This window comes from Gadus macrocephalus, chromosome 15, assembly GCF_031168955.1.
Source record: "Gadus macrocephalus chromosome 15, ASM3116895v1".
Lineage (NCBI taxonomy): Eukaryota > Metazoa > Chordata > Actinopteri > Gadiformes > Gadidae > Gadus > Gadus macrocephalus.
In genome coordinates this window covers 21,946,554-21,966,414 of record NC_082396.1, presented here as the reverse complement: position 1 = coordinate 21,966,414, position 19,861 = coordinate 21,946,554, and the positions used below count along the sequence as shown (strand labels likewise).

Genomic DNA, 19,861 nt, shown 5'->3' with positions numbered 1-19,861 from the left:
GACAGCCTGGGCAGGGGGAATTTTATGAATGGTGAATGTAGGAGATAACTTCCCCTGCTTAAAGTATTTTATTGCAGTTATACCCAACCGGTATTTGCGCGAAATAAACACAGAAGTGAAAGATCTGTCACAAGACGATTGATACGTATCCGTGCACATTTTTAAGTGGGTATACGCAAATCCTGGTGCGTTCCTAGTTGGTATACGGCGTATACCTGCGTATCACGTAGACTACACCACTGGTCTTAGGTCAGCAGAGAGAGAGACAGTGGCCACTGAGGAGATGTCCACACTGGACATCTCCAGTGTGCAACGCACCAAGTTAAACTCTTGGAACCACAGACTACTACCACTATGGCGACTACTACTATTACCACTACTACTACTATGACCACTACTACTACTAACACTACTGCTACTACTACCACTACTTCAATGACCTCTGCTACTACTATTAATACCATTCTACTACTATGTCCTCTACTACTTATACGACTACTACTACTACCACCACTTCTACTATGACCACTACTACCACTACTGCTTCTACTACTACTATGACCTATACTAGTGCTGCCACTACTTCTACTACTTCTTCTTCTACTGCTATTACTAATGCCACTGCTATGACCACAACTACTACTACCACTACTGCTACTACTTATTCTACTACTGCGAATATTACTGCCACCACTAATACTACTACTAAAAACATATTTAAATATTGACACAACTAACTACTCAGTAGTTACTGAGTAGTTAGTTGTGAACGCTAAAACATAGTTCTTATCATATCAAAAGTCATACAATAAATTACAATACATGAGTTCACAGCTGCACGTGTATATTGATTTTATTTATTATTATTGACAGTTAGCTGAAGATTATACTACCTGTTTTCTAACTTAAACACAGAAATCAAATTCATTTGTCCCAATGTTTGTTATATGTTAAATTAAGCAAAAAAGACGCTCTAATTGGCCGGTTACGAATTCGTTCGCGACGCCTCTTCTTCGTAGTTTCTTCTATTTGTCTCTAACTCATGCTCAAATCTTTCATCGATCGATGCTTCGGATGTTGTGAATTCAACAGAATATATGATGCATCGTTGCAGCAACATTAAAGATGATCGCGATGAGTTCTGCCCGTTCTGCCTCCAAGATGTCTGCGGTAGAGGTGGCTCGGTCGCGACCGAATCAGTTCGAATGAACGAATCTTTAAAACGAACGAACCGAACTGGTTCCTCTCTCTCGTTCGTCTCGTTCGTTCTCAGACTCGACTCCTCTCAGACCCACTAGTCGCTGACTCGCTGCGGTCAAACCAAAACAAACTTGATAATAATAATTTATTTAATAATTAATTTCATTTGAGGGCGCCATTCATAGCACTCAAGGTCACCTTACAGGGCAGTGTTTAACAAACAAAATCAACAATCATAAAAAACACAAGAACAAGATACATTGAAACAATTTACACAAGTTTGTCAGGATTCTCGTATGGACTGTTGTTTTTGTCTCCCCCTACTTGTTGGAGTGTGATAATTCAGGACTTTGTTTATGTTTGTAGCCATGTGTTGGTCATGTGCCCGGAGTAACACCCATGTCCTTATTTGGGTAACTTCCTGCCTTTGTTTGTTTCCCTCCAATTTCTCTGTTCACTTGTCTCTCATTTGGTATTGATCGGTGGAGTATTTAAACACTGCCCTTTCTGTTCACATTGTCAGATCGTCACGGTATATACTGTTTGCTACCTGACTGCCACGTGAGTGAGACTAGCGTGAAGCTCTTTAAAGAGAAGTTATAGTTTACTGTTCTTCCCGGTTTTGAACCCTGCCTGTTTTGGACTAAGTCTTCTGCCTATCGGTTTTGGATCTCTTGCCTGTACCTGTCCGTCTGTATCTGTCTGCCTGCCTGTTTATGAACCCCGCCTGTACCTGGAATCTGATTTGCCTGCTGGACTGTTTGTGAATAAATCCTTTTGATCTGCAATTGATTCCCGTTCTGAGTCGTGACAGTACGATCTGACCAAGATGGAATCAGCAGATCTGAATCAGGTGAAGACTGTGCTTGAGAGGAAAGGAGCGCATCTCGGTCGACATTAAGCCCAGTTTGAGACAGTTGAAAGGTCTCTGGACACCGCCCGACCCACCCGGCCCATCTGGTAACCTGTTCCGAGAGCCCCGAATGCCAGCTCCTGCACTTTATGCCGGGGAACCAGGAACATGCAGATCTTTCCTTTCGTAATGTTCGCTGGTGTTCCAGCTGCAGCCCGCCACCTTTCCGTTGGATCAGTCCCGGGTTGCATATGTCATAACCCTCTTGACGGGCCGTGCAAGAGAGTGGGGAACTGCGGTTTGGGACTCCAACTCCCCAGTCTGTCTCAGCTATCAGGCATTCATAGGTGAGATGAAGGAGGTCTTCGATCGCTCGGTGCATGGGAGAGAGGCCGCCAGAGTGATGTTGCAGATCCGTCAAGCCAAGAGGTCTGCTTCCGACTATGCTATAGACTTCCCCACCCTCGCCAACACCAGTGGCTGGAATTCAGATGCCCAGTATGATGCCTTCCTCTATGGACTCTCTTAGGTCATCAAGGATGAGATCGCCACCCGTGAACTGCCTTCCACCTTTGATGACCTCGTCGAGCTTGCCATCCGAGTGGACAAACGTCTGAAGCAGCGCGCCGGGGAGCGAGAGTTCCGCCCTCCTCCGAGGTCACCCTCCTCGGAGGCCCCTCTCCCGTCCCTGCCAGTGCCAGCTGACCCCAGCGTACCAGAGCCCATGCAAGTGGACCGTACCCATCTGTCCCCAGCCGAGAGACAGAGAAGAAGGGACACCAATTCTTAAATGTATTGTGGTAAACCGGGTCATTACTCCCCCCAATGCCCAGCAAAAGGCAACGCTCACCCGTAGGAGGGGGATTACTGGTGAGCATCACTCCTCTTCATCCCTCTTCTACCATCCGTACCCTTGACCCTGCCACGCTCATTACAGGAGCTCATTCCCACCTCGTGTCCGCACTTATTGACTCGGGAGCTGATGGCAATTTCATGGACACCTCTCTGGCTTCTGAGCTACACCTCGTCCCAGCCCAGCTGAAGACAACCCTGGAGGCAAGAGCACTAACCGGAGTAAGGTTCTCCCAGATAACCCATGTCACGTCCCCGGTGAGTCTACTCATTTCTGGCAATCATCAAGAGAACCTAGTGTTCCATATGTTAGAGTCACCGACTGCTCCCATCGTTCTCGGCCGGCCATGGCTGGTAAAGCACAATCCACATATTGATTGGGCTAATAACACCATCCTAGGCTGGAGCCCATTCCGTCTGAATTACTGTCAAAATAATGCTTTTACCCCCCTGCGTACCTGGATCTCAAGGCCGTGTTCAGTAAAGCCTGTGCAACCTCCCTGCCACCACACCGACCCTATGACCTGGCCATCGATCTTCTACCTAGTACATCACCTTCTAGGGGCTGTCTCTATTCCTTGTCTCCTCCCGAAATCGCAGCTATGAACAAATCCATCGGTGAATCACTAGCTGCCGGTATCATCCGCCCCTCTTCCTCGCCTGCTGGTGCCGGGTTTTTCTTCGTAGGGAAGAAGGACGGTGCCCTGCGTCCTTGTATAGACTATAGGGGCCTAAACAACATCACGGTGAAGAACCGCTACCCTCTGCCTTTGATGTCCTCAGCTTTTGAGCTGTTGCAGGGGGCCAAGATTTTCAGCAAGTTGGATCTCCGCAGTGCTTACAATCTGGTCCGAGTAAAGGAGGGGGATGAATGGAAGACTGCATTTAATACTCCTTCAGGTCACTATGAGTATTTAGTCATGCCATTTGGTCTCACCAACTGCCCAGCTGTGTTCCAGGGTCTGATTAATGATGTTCTGAGGGACATGCTTAACAAGTTTGTTTTTGTTTACCTAGATGACATTTACATTTTTTCTCTGTCGGTTTCCCAGCACTCCCAGCATGTTCGTAGTGTCCTGCAGCGCCTTTTGGAAAACCAACTGTTCGTTAAAGCGGAGAAATGTGAATTTCACAAAGAGACTGTTTCCTTCCTGTAGTATGTCATCACAGCAGGAGAGGTCCAGATGGATGGTCCGAAAGTAAAAGCAGTCACCGACTGGGAGCGTCCAACGTCTAGGCGGGAGCTACAAAGATTCCTGGGATTTGCTAACTTCTACCGGCGGTTCATCCGCAACTATGGTCTAGTGGCTGCTCCCCTAACCACAGATGTTGGGGTGAGTGCTATTCTCTCTCAGAAGTCTGGGGCAGATCAGAAGATCCACCCCTGTGCATTCTACTCCCACAAACTCACTCCCACTGAACGCAATTACGACATTGGGGACAGAGAGCTATTGGCAGTAAAATTGGCCCTAGAGGAGTGGCGTCATTGGCTGGAGGGAGCTAAGGAGCCATTTTTAGTTTGGTGACAAAGTCCGGATGCCCTGGACTTTGTCACAGGTTTGCCACCATCTCACGGTACCACAACAATCCTCGCTATTGTTGACCGCTTTTCCAAATCCGTGCACTTGGTCCCCTTACCCAAGTTACCCTCTGCCAAAGAGACAGCGGACTTACTCGTGCAGCATGTCTTCAGGCTACACGGGCTCCCAGTGGATGTGGTCTCAGACAGAGGTCCCCAGTTCACCTCTAATTTTTGGCGTGCTTTTTGCAGCCTTCTCGGTGCTAAAGTCAGTCTGTCTTCAGGTTTTCATCCCCAGTAAAACGGCCAGTCGGAGCGAGCCAACCAGCAGATGGAGACAGCATTGCGGTGTCTGACGTCACAGGACCCTACAGCCTGGAGCCTTCAGCTGCCATGGGTGGAGTACTCCATGAACTCCTTGCCATCTACTTAAATTGGTCTGTCACTGTTTCAGTGCTGCCTCGGCTACCAGCCTCCATTGTTCCCGGCCCAGGAGGTGGAGGTTGGGGTTCCCTCAGCACAGACATTCATCCAACGCTGTCACAGAACGTGGAGGCGGACCCGGGCCGCCATTCTTCGCACACAGACCAGAACGAAGAGTCAGGCAGACCGTCGCTGCATCAGGGCTCCCCATTACACCCAGGGGCAGCGGGTGTGGCTTTCCACGCGTGACCTTCCTCTGAAGGTGACTTCCCCAAAATTGAATCCACGCTTCATCGGCCTCTACTCCAGGGTGGTCAATCCCTCTGCAGTTCGCTTGAACCTCCCTCCTGCCCTCCGCCGCATCCACCCCACCTTCCATGTGTCCCGTGTCAAGCCCTTCCGGTGTAGGCGTCTGGGTCCCAACCCCGACCCCAAACCCCCACCACCCCCCAGACTCGTTGATGGGTCTGAGGTCTACAAAGTTTGCCGCCTGCTCGACGTCCGCCGTCGGGGTCGGGGCCACCAGTACCTGGTGGACTGGGAGGGCTACGGCCCCGAAGAGAGGAGCTGGGTCTCTGCCCGGAACATTGTTGACCCCTCGCTCATCAAAGACTTTCACCGTCAGCACCCTGCTCCTTCCACGGTCAACGCCAGGAAGCGTTGGTAGAGGAGGGGGTACTGTCAGGATTCTCGTATGGACTGTTGTTTTTGTCTCCCCCTACCTGTTGGAGTGTGATAATTCTGGACTTTGTTTATGTTTGTAGCCATGTGTTGGTCATGTGCCCGGAGTAACACCCATGTCCTTATTTAAGCAACTTCCTGCCTTTATTTGTTTCCCTCCATTTTCTCTGTTCACCTGTCTCTCATTTGGTATTGATTGGTGGAGTATTTAAACACTACCCTTTCTGTTCACTTTGTCAGATCGTCATGGTATGTACTGTTTGCTACCTGACTGCCACGTGAGTGAGACTAGCGTGAAGCTCTTTAAAGAGAAGTTATAGTTTACTGTTCTTCCCGGTTTTGAACCCGGCCTGTTTTGGACTAAGTCTTCTGCCTATCGGTTTTGGTTCTCTTGCCCGTCTGTATCTGTCTGCCTGCCTGCCTGTTTATGAACCCCGCCTGTACCTGGAATCTGATTTGCCTGCTGGACTGTTTGTGAATACATCCTTTTGATCTGCAATTGATTCCTGTTCTGAGTAGTGACAAAGTGGGGTGAAATGGGTGGTAAATTATCATTTAAATCCACAAACAACATATGTGTAATCCAGGGCATATAAAGACTGGGACCAGAAAATAATTACTTTCAATCGAGAGAAAGTAATTATTTTCTGGTCCCAGCCTTTAGTTTGACAGTTTATTGTGAAATTGTTCAGTTAAATGCTGGAGAGAAAACACAATGAGAATGACTACATGTCTCGTATGTGACGTCAGGCTCCTTGCGACTGGCGTGGACAAGACCGACAATCGCCCCATCGGCATAACGGAAACTATCCACATGCCCCGACTTATCATGGTTTTCACCTCTTTCGATGCTTTTATCCTCACCTTGGAAAAAAGCTGTGAAATGGAGCAGCACTACTGCAACTACTACAACTACTTCTACCACTACCACTACTAGTGATACTACTACTACTACTACTTATACTACGACACAGGTCTACCAAAGCATGACCAGTCATTTGACCTGCCACACTACTATATTTCTGACAACATTGACCCTCTAAACTCTTGATTGTGTGTGTGTGTGTGTGTGTGTGTGTGCGCGCGTGTGTGTGTCCAGAGGCTGGCAGGTGTTTCCAGATGTCGTCCTTTGTAGAGACCAAAGCACTGGAGCACCTCACCAAGTCCCCTGTGGAGTTTGTGGAGTATCCTTCACATCACCATAGCAACGACACACCACTTCAGCATGGCGACGACACACCACATCCCAGCAGCCCTCTTCTGCATTTAAATAAATATTCTTAACGATAATCCTTCGAAATCCACACATACCTGAATCAAAGCTTATAAAGAGACAGAGTCCCTATAACACGGAACGAAAACATGTCAATAACACAGTATGGTGAATTATGTCTATAGAGTCCAACACAAGACTACACTTTGTTGCTAAAAGGTAGTATTATGCTCCTCCTTGAGCCTCCCGAAATTTCTTTATACTTTGTTGCTCATACTTAATATTACTCTTCTCCTTGAGCCTCCCGAAATGACTTGCGATATTGATATCCCCTCTCCCCCCTGCCGACTGTTTTAGTTGTTTTATTTTTCTAATGTTTTGTTTGTCGGTTATATGTGACTGTAGGCTACTGCAGCCTTTCTTGGCCAGGTCACTTGAGAAGGAGATGTTTAATCTCAATTACGCATTCTTCTGGTTAAAAAAAACAAAAACAACTTAACCTCTCACGTCAGGTTACTTTTTATGTGGCTTATCTGCCCAAATATCAAATAGTCATTCCGTCTCCTTTTTGCTCCATGTTGAGCCATGACTCATTTTCAACCGACGGTCCTACAATGTCCTGCTAATATTGGAGTAGTAATATTTCCCATAATGTGCGCGGCTGAGCAAGAGCCTGTTACGTCCAAAGAAGCTTATGATTTTTAGAACTGGAAAGGACTGAAGTGCGGTCGCTTTCAGAATCAGAATCGGCTATTGCATCAATAGACACACAGGAATATAACTTGCCATCCAGTGCTTAACACACAACTAGACAGACAGTAAAATACGCATAGCTCTAATAAAACATGATATTAAAATCAGTTCTATAAATAAGGAATAATAAAATTGTCCAATTCAGAAGGGGGGAGGGGGGGGGGGGGGGGGGGCGGTGTGTAGTACTAGTCATTGATTGACGAGAGAAATAACCTTAAGGAAAAAGCTATCTTGAACCAGAGGTCCTTGTCCTGATGGCACGGTACCTCCTACCCGAGGGGAGGAGCTCAAAGACCTTTGCCGGATGAGACTTATCGGCAGAAATTTGACCTGCCCTCTTCCTGACCCTGGCCTCTTGCAGGTCACTGATTGAGACTGCCCCTGTCGAGTCAGCCTTTCTGCTGTGAGCACGATACGTTGCAGCCTGTTATTTGCATTGACGGATGCTGAGGCATACCACACTGAGATGGACGAAGTCAGATAGCTTTCAACAGTGGCTCTGTAAAACCTGGACCGAACAGAGCTGGAGACGTTCAGTTTCCGTAGCTGCCTCAGGAAAACATTCCACTGTGCGTGCTCTTAATGGTGGAGGAGGTGTGTGAAAAAGAGTTTCCTTGATGCACAATGTTGTTGGTAAAAAGCATATTTTTACTTAAAACAAACTACCACAGCAGTCGATTCACTTGTACAACTCAAGCCTCCCTCCAGTCTAGAACTCTGGCCCTCTTCAGGAGCACCAGAATGGGTGTGGCTCAATTAACCTATGAGCCACAGTTGCCACTATTACAGGGCTAACAGCCAGACAGGAACATCTGCATCTTTTAAAATATGGTTTAACACAGTGAAGATGCCATTCACATTTTCATTTAAATTTCACTTCCATTTCAGGAAAACACCTGAAACATCTCAAGCAAACTCCCCAAGGGTTAATTTTGAAGCGAACCGAGACCATCTCTTCGGCTGGTTCTCGGACTGGTTGTTTGGTCCACTCCTGAGTTCGATAGTTTGTATTTAACAAACTCAAGTAGCTGTAATGTTATAGCTGTAATAGCTGGAATGTTGCAGGGGGCTACCGTGTCCTTCTACATGAGCTTGCACAGCACATTGGCAGCCTGGAGACCAGACCGATCTGCAGCTCATGTTTGATTTGCTTTGGCGTATGCGTTACGCCAAAACCCCTTCAAGATTGATTTCCAGCGGACCTGCCAATCACAGCATCTATCTAATATGGGGGGGCTTGATACAATGTACAGAGGAGCACCCTATGTGTGCTGTTGAGGCATATACATAAACAACCAAGATGACTGATGTTGATTATATGGCGGCTTCTGATTGGTCTATCCAATGGTGTCCAGAGACCTTCTGGTCTGTGTCTGTTGAGTACAGCCCTTGACAAATTGAAAGAGGTTCGAGACGCATCTGAGAATTGGTCCTGTGGTGTCAGATGAGCAAAACACCAGACCAGACATCATTGGTTAATTAATTACAGTAAATATGATGAAAGATAACACAACAGGAATTGCAATCACCTGTTCGGACATTTGAGGTGATAACAAAAAATATACCCCCAAAATAAAACTAATAAACACTTTTTTTTTTTTTTTTTAGTTTATTTAACCTCGGAAAACACATTGAGGGGAAAAAAACCTCCTTTAAACTTAGGCTGAAGGTTTCTTTTGTTCTTCTTTTTTTTGTGCTGAAGTATCTCATGCCTTAACCCAATCTCTTGACCAGATACAATAAATCCCAGCTGAGTCGTATATACCCTAAGGGGACGCGAGTGGACTCCTCTAACTTCATGCCTCAACTCTTCTGGAACGCCGGCTGTCAGCTGGTGGCGCTCAACTACCAAACGATAGGTGAGAGTTTAACCTCTGAACTCTTTCTCTGTCCAAACTCCCTGCTGTTGTCCAAACTGCTCCCAAAATACGTGATGCCAAGTTTCTTTAGGAGCTGGTGACCTAAAATAAATGTTTCATATTTATATGACAGATAAAATTGCATGACACCAGGTTGTAGGGTGTTAGTTTTATGTTTTTATTTCCATTTATTTATGTCAGTGCCGTTCTTTTTGGAAATTTCTGTCTGTAAATATGTATATATGCGCAGAAATTAAGAAGGGAAGAATCTCTGTATGAAATATATTATTTAAGAAATGATATTGCACGACACTGATCATGTTATTAAAATTGGATAAATGTGTCTCTCAATGCAGTTAAGTGTAAAGTGGATGAAATGGGACAAGGCTTTCAAACCCCTCATTTCGCCCTTGTCTACAAGAGCAGACCCACTGCACCAACTTCACAGATCAGAGTCCAGCCTTTGCTCTTAAAGACGTTACCTGATTACCTCAACCATCACTGTTTCCTCTAAAAGAGACTAGATTGCATATCTTATCCTGAAACAGCATTCATACCTCATCATCTGTACTTTGAACCAGTATGGCTTGCTTCCTCTACCGGTTCCAGACCTTTCCACACAGCTGAATCTCTTCATGTATGAGTACAATGGCCGCAGCGGGTACAGGCTGAAGCCCGAGTTCATGAGAAGGCCGGACAAACACTTTGACCCTTTCACAGAGAACACAGTCGACGGCATTGTCGCCAACACTCTTTCTGTCAAGGTAATATCCTTCTTGTTCTTTCTCTAGCACATGTGGGGTGCTGTGATGATTATGCAACAAGGCCTTTGCAATTAATACCAAAAAAACTGCCATTGTTATTTTGAGTTCTGCCGAGTTTGTATCACATCCTTTCCTGTATTCATATAGCATCATTCAAATTTTGATAAGATAACTTTAATACTGGGACAAAGTTGACATTAGATTCAAAGAAATATAAAACACAAAGGTATAGTTGGTAAAAATGGAAAAATAGTATTCAATTTTTTGTATTTATTTATTTAATGTGTCAGGTGATCTCAGGCCAGTTCCTTACCGAGCGCAGAGTGGGTGTGTATGTTGAGGTGGAGATGTTCGGACTTCCTGTTGACACCAGGAGAAAAGCACTGAGGACCAAAACCTCTCAGAACAACGCCATCAACCCTGTGTGGGACGAGGAGGCAGTGGTCTTCAAAAAGGTGAGATAGACAGAGGTATGAGAGAAGGTGAGAATTTTTCTAATGTTTTCTGTGAAGGCTATGTGTGACTGTAGGTCAATCTTGCCTGTCTTGGCTAGGACACCTCAAATGCTCACACTATAAGGAGAAAATCATTATGCTTGCATCATAACGTAAGGAGAGAATTATTATTCTTTTCATTATGTAATAGGTGAACCAAAATGTAACATTATAGGCAAAATGTTATTATATTGTGCGCTCAGTAATTTGTTGCATTATTGACTGGGGTACTAGAGGTTGAGCGTGCGCAACACTGCACGGAAACTCTTGTCCCAATAAACTCCAGATTTACCAAGGCTGCTGCAAATAAATAAGGTTTTTGTGGAAACACACAGTTTAGTTGGTTGATTAGTTGGTTTGTTCGTTGCTTAATTAGTTTGTTAGTAAGTTATTCATTGAATTAGTCAGTCTGTCTGATTGTTTTGGTTGTTGGTTAGTAGGTCAGTTTGGTTGTTTCCTCACGTTGATCTTTTACAGGTGATTCTTCCTACCCTGGCCTCGCTGAGAATCGCTGCTTTTGAAGAGGGAGGAAAGTTCATCGGTCATCGCATCATTCCAGTGTCTGCCATACGACCAGGTGTGCTCCATCTCAGGGAAAGAGTTACTACGACAAATGCCTTATACAGTTCAGAACAAAACCTTTGTAAAAAATTGACTGAAAGCTTTAAAGGGTAAAGAAACTGTATTTAACTGGAATATGGAGATATGTATTTATAAAATGGAAACATTGCTTTTATTGACACCTATTTATACCCCTCACATCTTATCTTTTGTAGAAATGTATTTTTGTTAGACGCAAGCCAATCAATCTGCCATCAATGGCAGATTGATTGTAGCCAGAGCTCTAGCCTTGACTCTGAGTCACAATCCAATACTCACCATTGGTACAAACAGGTCCTGAATCCAATTTGAATCCAATCAATTAGCCCCAATACATTACAAATGTATGATCAAAACGTGAGCAAGTATTTGTGATATTTTATTTAACTTGCAACTTGAATAGAGTTTGTGTTATTTGTACTTCAGGTTATCGCTACATCGGTCTGAGGAACGAGAGGAACCAGAACCTGATTCTGCCCGCTGTGTTTGTGCAGCTAGAGGTTAAGGATTATGTACCGGACACTTTTGCAGGTATAAGGCTCCAATACATACAGATTCACAGACACACGAATAGACGCACGCTGACACACCCATTCATGTGTGCAGATGCATCTATCACACATACATCCACACAGCCCCCTGTACACATGCATATCAACATCGAAATGCACTTTAATGTTAAACTTTTGCAAATTGTAATTGTAATTGTGCATAATATATTGTGATAGTTTCTGATATGTCATGCTGTCATCAGCTCAGTACCAGCTGTGTGTCACATCCTAGTGTTATTCTTCACACTGGGCAGATGTGATCGAGGCGCTGTCCAACCCCATCCGCTACGTCAACCTGCTGGAGCAGCGGTCCAAGGCGCTGGCTGCCCTGACCCAGGAGGACGGAGAGGAGGAGGCCCACACTGAGGTCTGAACCATGCTCCTCTTCCCTCTAATTAAGGAGAGGAAGAGGCCCTCACTGAGGTCTGCCCAAACCATGTTCCCCCCCATTCCTTAAGGACAGGAGGAGGCCCACACTGAGGTCTGAACCATGTTCCCACCAATTATTTAAGGAGAGGAAGAGGCCCACACTGAGGTCTGTCTGAACCATGTTCCTCTACTTAAGGAGAGGAGGAGGCCCACACTGAGGTCTGAACGATGTTCCTCGATGCCCTCTACTTAAGGGGAAACACAAAGAGCTGAAGTGCACTGATCAAATGAAGGGATATCTCAAGAAGTAAAGGTTGTTCAATTGTCAACCTTTTTTCTAACTCCTCATCCTCATCTTCAGACCGCTTATCGGAGGTCAGGTCGTGGGGGCAGCAGCTCAAGCATGGGACCCCAGACTTCCTTTTCCCGGGCCACATTGACCAGCTCTGAAGGGGGGGAGCCTGACGGGTTCTCAGGCCAGTGTTGAGATATATTCTCTCCACCTAGTCCTGGGTCTTCCCCGAGGTCTCCTCTCCACTGGTCGTGCCTCCTTTTTAACTTTTTAATTTATTTATTTATATTTTAACATAAGTACTAGTAAGTGGTGTTTTATGAGATACTATGAAACCTTCTCAAGCTGAAGACTGTATCCACTAATATAATTGCAATACATCACAATCACATCAATGTGGTCCTTCAATAAGTTGATATTTAGCATGTTCTAGAAAAGTAAAGGTAAAAAGAGTACAAATTGTGATGATGTAACTTATATGCCGTTCAATCTGGGGATATTGTAGGTAAGGATGGAGTGAACCATTCAACAGATTTTAAGAGAGTCCTTAGATAGAGGACAGGGACAGACCAAAGGATACCAACGTACACAGACCTAATACTAATATCCAAACATTCAAAGTTTACTCAAACAAACACATTGCAAACAGGTCAGGTTGTATTTGATTCTTTGAAGCTTATCTTAATGTCTAAAGCCCTGTTTCCTATTCAGGAGGAGGCTGAGAGCTCTTTCGACCGGAAGAACGACCCAGGGCCAATCCCCGTTGAGAATGGTCTTAGCCCCGCCCCTGGGCCAACCAGCCAAACGCAAATCACCACGACACCAAAGGCAACCGCAGCCAATCAGCAGGCAGCAGCCACAGGTAACACATTCTGCTCCAGTGGCAATCCTCCAACACCAAATTAAAGAAATACAGAACAAATACATACACTGTCTGCTACCACTTATAGGAATACCACATAGCATGGGTTTAATGCAACACAAAGCCAGGGAATCGAACCAGAAGCTCTTGATTCCCCTTCAATTCCACTCAACCCCCGTTGACTCAGAATCAGCTCATGTCCTTCAGCACCACGGCCAGAGCCTCTTATCGCTCTCTTCCAGCAGGGGGCAGCCTTCAGCTGCCTCTCAATTCAAACTCAGCTTCAAACCTCCGTAAATGTCCTTCCAGAATTCCTCCTTTTCTAGTTATTCTAACTCCTATTCCTTCTATTCTAACTCCTCCTCCTCCTCCTCCTCCTCCTCCTCCTCCTCCTCCTCCTCCTCCTCCTCCTCCTCCTCCCCCCTTCTATTCCTAAATATTCTACTCCTATTTAACTATTTTCCGTGATCTTGTGATGTTGTCTTCCATTGGTGTTCCAACAGAAGCGGCCAAGCCCGCGGCCAAAACAGAAGATCTGGTGCTCAGTGTTCTGATAGGTTAGTCATACAAATTACCACATTAATACCATAAGTCAAATTGACCAGAGGGCTAGTCTCCTCGATATTCAGACATATGCATGTGAGATTGCTTTAATATTTTGTAAGAAGCGACCCCTTTGACTCTTATACCGCGTGCCTGCACATTTGTAAGTTAAATCATGTAATATAAATATAATCAATAAACAGTCTGCCAGAGCACCCAACTCTTTAATCAATACGCTGAACATTCTGACGGCCAGCCGTATCAGCAGAGGGCCAGATTCATAGGCCTTCACTGAGTGACCCTGTCCCCAGACCTCCCGCTGTGTTCGCTGGAGAGCCTGCAGCAGCTCAAGGGCTACCAGAAGGAACAGAGGCGACAGTTCAAGGAGCTCAAAGAGCTGGTGAGACGGCACCAGAAGAAGACCTCTGAGCTCATCAGAGACCTCAACAACCGCCACAAGAAGACCGCGCGACAGCACAGCAAGAACAGGCACAGGGAGAGCGCTTGCGTGTGTGTGTGTGCGTGTGTGTGCGTGTGTGTGTGTGTGTGTGTGTGTGTTTGTGCGTGAATGTGCATGAATGTGTGTGCGTTTGGGAATGTGCCTGTTTTTGCATGCGTCTGTGCATGCGTGTGTTTGTGGAGGCGTTAATGCGTCTGCGTGTTTTTGTGTGCGTATGCAAATGCATCTGTGCTCGCATGTGTCTGTGCGTGCTAGTGTGTATGCGTGCATATGCATGCTTGTGTAGGTGTGTGTGTGTTAATGTGTGTGTGTGTGTGTTTCTAAGGAGTGAGTCTGCAGAAGGCGAGCGGGAGGAGGAGCTGCAGCAGCTGAAGGAGGAGCAGCACAAGCATCTCCTGGCTCTGAGACAGGAGCAGTACTTCAGTCAGAAATACCTGCAGAGGGAACACATCAAAACGGTGGGCCTCCCACACAGCCACATCACCATACTGCTGCTTCTGCTTCTTCCATGTTTGGAACACCAATGAACCTTATATTACCCTTGCAACTACACACTATCACTGCAACAAACCAAATACAATCTCTGATGGCGTTAGTCAACTACACACTATCACTGAAACAAACCAAATACATTCTTTAATGACTTTAGTCAATTACCCTATCACACCAAAACACTAAATACAATCTCTAACAAAGTCAGTCAATCCACCCAACTGCTGCCCCATTGTTGTCACTGTTTTGGACCTGGACTATATTGTAAACTGGTTGTGAGGGTGTAACGAACATATAGCTGAATGTTCTAGCGTTCCTGTCTCAGGGTCCTCCTTGTCTTACAGCTGACCGAGCGACTCACCGGCCTGGCGGAGGAGAATCACAACACTCAGATGAAGAAACTCAAAGACATCTGTGATAAGTGAGCCAGTTCATACATATGAGATTAGAGTATGATTTTATTTATATTAGTGCTTACATATCGTGACGTCACATCTCAATGACCGTCGGCATTTTGAAAGTATAGTAGCACTAAAATGTTAACGTTACTAATAGCGTTTTGGTCATTGTTTAGTGATTAACATAGGATACACGTTTTGATTGACATAGGATACGGTATATTTACATTTATTCAGGACTTTACATTACTACTCTCTTGAATACTAAATCCCATGATGCAATCTGATGTCCAAGCCATCAGATTGCATCAGGGTATTGGGCATCTGGGTATTGGGCATTTTGTTTAGGTACAGTGACTGTTAACCCATTTGGATCAACAAACTGACACAATGCTCAAAGTCAGCCTAAACACATTTAATAACCCAGAACAGACCAGCATGGACGGCAGAAGACATTGGAGTCCTACCTTCATTGTGATGTGAGCTCCGCTCACTGTATTCTACTCTCTGGACAGGGAAAAGAAAGAGTTGAAGAAGCAAATGGATCGGAGGAGAACAGACAAGATCAATCAGGCCAAGACCAAAGAGAAACATCTGGCAGAAGAGTAAGCTCTGCTGTCCCATATATTCAAACCATCCTTCTCTTTCCTGTACACATCATTACCCACCCCTTTATGGACCCTATCCATTACTAACACCTTGAGCCATAGACAAATACGTCTTACCACCACATATCATTCCCATAACATACCATGCAATACTTAATACTAAAACATATAGGGTTATTCAATGATGCATCTTTCAAACTGTCTACTGAGCAACGACACATAGTATTACAGAACACTGAGGTCTAGCAGTTAACTTCATGAGACCCACCTGTGTTTGGCCCTATGAGAGCTCCTTTCTGATGAAGGCCTACTGTCCTTGTGCTTCTGTATGAAGGGAGAAGATTGAGATCAATAAGTCCTACGTCACCGAAGTGGTTCAGAACATCAAGCGGGTGAGAGAGGAGGACTCGGTCTGTTATCTGCTAGCATGTCTTCCAACTTGGTACCCATCAAGCAATATTTCCTATAGGGTATCACTCTCTATGCCTGTGTCACTTCCCTGTCTGTCTGTCTGTCTGAAGCTGGAGGAAACCCAAGCCAAGCGTCAGGACCAGATGGGGGAGCAGAACGAGCAGCTCCTTCAGGAGATACTGGAGCAGAAAACTACGGTACACACGCACGCACAAACTCCATGTACACGCACACACACACACACACACACACACACACACACACACACACACACACACACACACACACACACACACACACACACACACACACACACACACACACACACACACACACACACACATACAAACTCCATGTACAATCACACTCAGCACATGCACACAATGCAACAGCTGGGTGAGCAGCAGGGGAAAAAGGACTCAAAAGCATGACTTGGGATACACAGGAAATTAGTTGTTGATCAGGCAAACAATCCGGCAGGAAGAAGGCAAAGACAATATTCGGGAGTAGATAAAAAAAAAAACAGGAACCGTGAATATCGTTAGGAAAATGCAGGGACGCTTGATGCAAAGAACCAAGACAAACTGGCACACACTGGGAAACACACTGACGGGATGTGACACCCAAAAGCTCACGTGTGCACTTTTTCAACCCCAGCTCCTGGGAGCCGTGGATGCTGACTTTCAGGAAAAGTTCCAGATGTTACCGGGGGAGATCGAGGACTTCCTGCTGGACAGGAAGTTGGCCCGCTGTCACAGCAAGTCCCGCTCCTCAACCCCACATGACACTCTCTCAGAGGAAGACGGATGATATATGAAAGAGAGAGAGAGAGAGAGAGAGAGAGAGAGAGAGAGAGAGAGAGAGAGAGAGAGAGAGAGAGAGAGAGAGAGAGAGAGAGAGAGAGAGAGAGAGAGAGAGAGAGAGAGAGAGAGAGAGAGAGAGAGAGAGAGAGAGAGAGAGAGCAGACAAAGGGAAGATGGAGAAACATCATATGAGATGGTCTATATATTTTTCATATATACATATATTTCTATAAATATATATAAATATCAATGCTCTTTAACTCTGAGGATTGCAACTCTCAGCATTTTCAAGGCCTTGATATTCTGATCAAATCCCCAAAGCTTGTCGCATGCATGATATAGGATCAATCTTTCTATAGATCTATCTATCTACCCATCCATCCATCTATCTATTGATCTATCTATCTATCTATCTATCTATCTATCTATCTATCTATCTATCTATCTATCTATCTATCTATCTATCTATCTATCTATCTATCTATCTATCTATCTATCTATCTATCTATCTATCTATCTATCTATCTATCTATCTATCTATCTATCTATCTATCTATCTATCTATCTAACTATCTTTCTATCTCTCTCCATACATAAGTGAACATATTGTTATTGTTAAGGTCTTTTATTGGTTCTGACTAGAGCTGTCAAGCGATTAAAATATTTAATCGTGATTAATCGCATTAATGTCATAGTTAACTCACGATTAATCGCGATTAATCGCAAATTCTTTTTCTATGCTAAATATCCCTTGATTTTTTTGTCCCATAATTCTTCTCATTTTAATTCTCTTATCAACATGGTGAAGTGCATCGGCTTGTCTTGTGCAAATGATTTTTTATTGATAACAACATTGGCATATACTGATCAAAACAGGACGATACAAAAAAAGAGCCTATAGTGCAATTAAACGACTGCTTTGAACAAATGTCATTTGAACATAGCAGTCAGGCTACTGCTTCTTTGCTTCTTTGTTTTGGAAATAAAATATTTGCGTTAATCGCGCGATAATTTTTTTAACGCCGTTAAAATTGGTTTGCGTTAACGCCGTTAATAACGCGTTTAACTGACAGTTCTAGTTCTGACTGAAGACCCAACTGTATCCGTGTACATCTTTGGGTTACGTGGATTCTAATCCAGCCAATTACTGGAACTAAATCACCCAAAGTTAGTCAAATCTAAAGGCATTTCAGTTTGTGGGTCTGTGTGTTTTCTGGGCTCACAGTGAATACATTCGAGCAACGATTATATCCACATATCTTTTTAAGGCTCATGCTTTTTCTTTCTATGTATTTCATGTTTTAAAATGCCTACTTTATGCGCCAAAACATCCATTCTACAGCCCTTGTCCTCCGCTTATAATCAATAACCAGAATCAGCTCCACCAGTAAGAGGGAAGGTTGAGGCTGCAGTCGAAAAACAATGCTTGAAGAACAACGACAAGCTGGTCCAGCATCTCAGCGGGAACCTGTCAAATCTGTAAAATCTACAGTATGAAATCAAAATGACACATGCTTATGAACCAGCTGATGTTAACATAATTCATTTCTGAATGATTCCAATAACATTGACCAGCAAGGTCATTTCACTATATTTATGAATGATTGGCTTTCTGAACAGTATATCAACTGAACATTATGTAAACCAATGCATTTGGTTTGGGGTAAAGCAGCATGGTTTTATGAGGGTTAGGATAATATGTTTAAATGTGTGTGCGATGGTGTGTATTCCCCGGTCCAATGTCTGTTTGAGATGTACAGATTGTTGAAAACATGTTTTCACATCTGACGACATGTGTTTGAGAACATGCTTCCAAAGCATTGATCAAATGCACCTGATGGATGGATTAATGCTTGTTGGTGAAACCAAAACTGTTTTGTATGCTTTGTAAATCTGGCTTTTGTAGGGAAAATACATTATAGCTTAGTTTTGATCAACCAAAGTCCCAAAGAACTGACTAATATGCTCTTATTTTATAAGTAAATATTACTTGCTTGCTTGAGAATGGAAAATACACCAAAAGACTGTTAAAAGGTTTAAAGTAATAATATTCCAATCGGCCCCAGCATGTGCATGTGGGTATGTGTTATTTAATATTATTATTATTTTTATCTATTTCAATCTGCACTATGTACGGTTACATTAGCATCCTCTAGTTGCTCAAGGTGTAGCTACTACAGTTATTATTATGCTATATTATCACCAAGAGTCCCTGTATAGATCGACTCATGGTTGGTTAGGGTTTGAGAAAAGTAAAAGATATTTTTTTGATGGAGCAAATGGATGATTTAGTGTGTGCATGTTTAAGAGTACAATGCTGGTGGGGGACCATGAATCAATTGGGTAACCATAAAACCAAATACAATGGAGAAATCAACTATACTAGTTTTTGTAAGAACATTGCTAGTACCGTGTTTTTCAAACATTTTCTCAAATTCTGTGGACTTTCTAGCATTGTCTCCACCTAGTCAACAAGATATCATGTTGTTGTCGAATGGGCATTTTGTAAGAACCTAACACATTCTTCTGTGGAACATTGTAGATCATTCTAGACTGGATATCCAGACTCATTTCTACAATATTTTGTAATAATGTAAGGTCCAATGATGTATTTAAAGCTGTATGTGATGCATTATAAATAAAGTCAGTTTGTAAATACCACATTTAAAGAAACACCTATAGCTCCCCTGTGTGTTGCTAACTGATGTCAAATACAGTGGCTGATAATCTCCAGCGATACGCCCTTGTAAAACCCACACCTACCAACTGAAACTGAGCATGCTTTACTGTTTATTTCATGTTTTATTTAAAGTTTATTTACTGGATGCTGTTTTGAATTAAACACATTTAATGCAAATGTG

The 19,861-nt window shown here is 44.1% G+C and overlaps 1 protein-coding gene across 2 annotated transcripts in view; it reads left to right on the top strand.

Moving 5' to 3' along the window:
- The window catches only part of LOC132472955 (1-phosphatidylinositol 4,5-bisphosphate phosphodiesterase beta-1-like), a 35,618-nt gene extending 18,478 nt beyond the window's left edge, over positions 1-17,140 (top strand). Inside the window, exons 17-32 of one of the 2 annotated variants that reach the window (XM_060072841.1) lie at positions 6,628-6,712; positions 9,229-9,353; positions 9,963-10,117; positions 10,408-10,572; positions 11,089-11,188; positions 11,638-11,742; positions 12,017-12,129; positions 13,135-13,285; positions 13,789-13,842; positions 14,140-14,317; positions 14,614-14,746; positions 15,125-15,201; positions 15,694-15,783; positions 16,121-16,178; positions 16,308-16,394; positions 16,855-17,140. In XM_060072841.1, coding sequence (XP_059928824.1) covers positions 6,628-6,712; positions 9,229-9,353; positions 9,963-10,117; positions 10,408-10,572; positions 11,089-11,188; positions 11,638-11,742; positions 12,017-12,129; positions 13,135-13,285; positions 13,789-13,842; positions 14,140-14,317; positions 14,614-14,746; positions 15,125-15,201; positions 15,694-15,783; positions 16,121-16,178; positions 16,308-16,394; positions 16,855-17,007 — 1,829 coding nt within the window. In that variant the 3' untranslated portion in view covers positions 17,008-17,140. Of the gene's footprint in view, positions 1-6,627; positions 6,713-9,228; positions 9,354-9,962; positions 10,118-10,407; positions 10,573-11,088; positions 11,189-11,637; positions 11,743-12,016; positions 12,130-13,134; positions 13,286-13,788; positions 13,843-14,139; positions 14,318-14,613; positions 14,747-15,124; positions 15,202-15,693; positions 15,784-16,120; positions 16,179-16,307; positions 16,395-16,854 lie in introns of those variants that run through there. The other variant, XR_009529227.1, reaches the window with a different exon arrangement.
- The last annotated feature ends 2,721 nt before the right edge of the window (positions 17,141-19,861 follow it).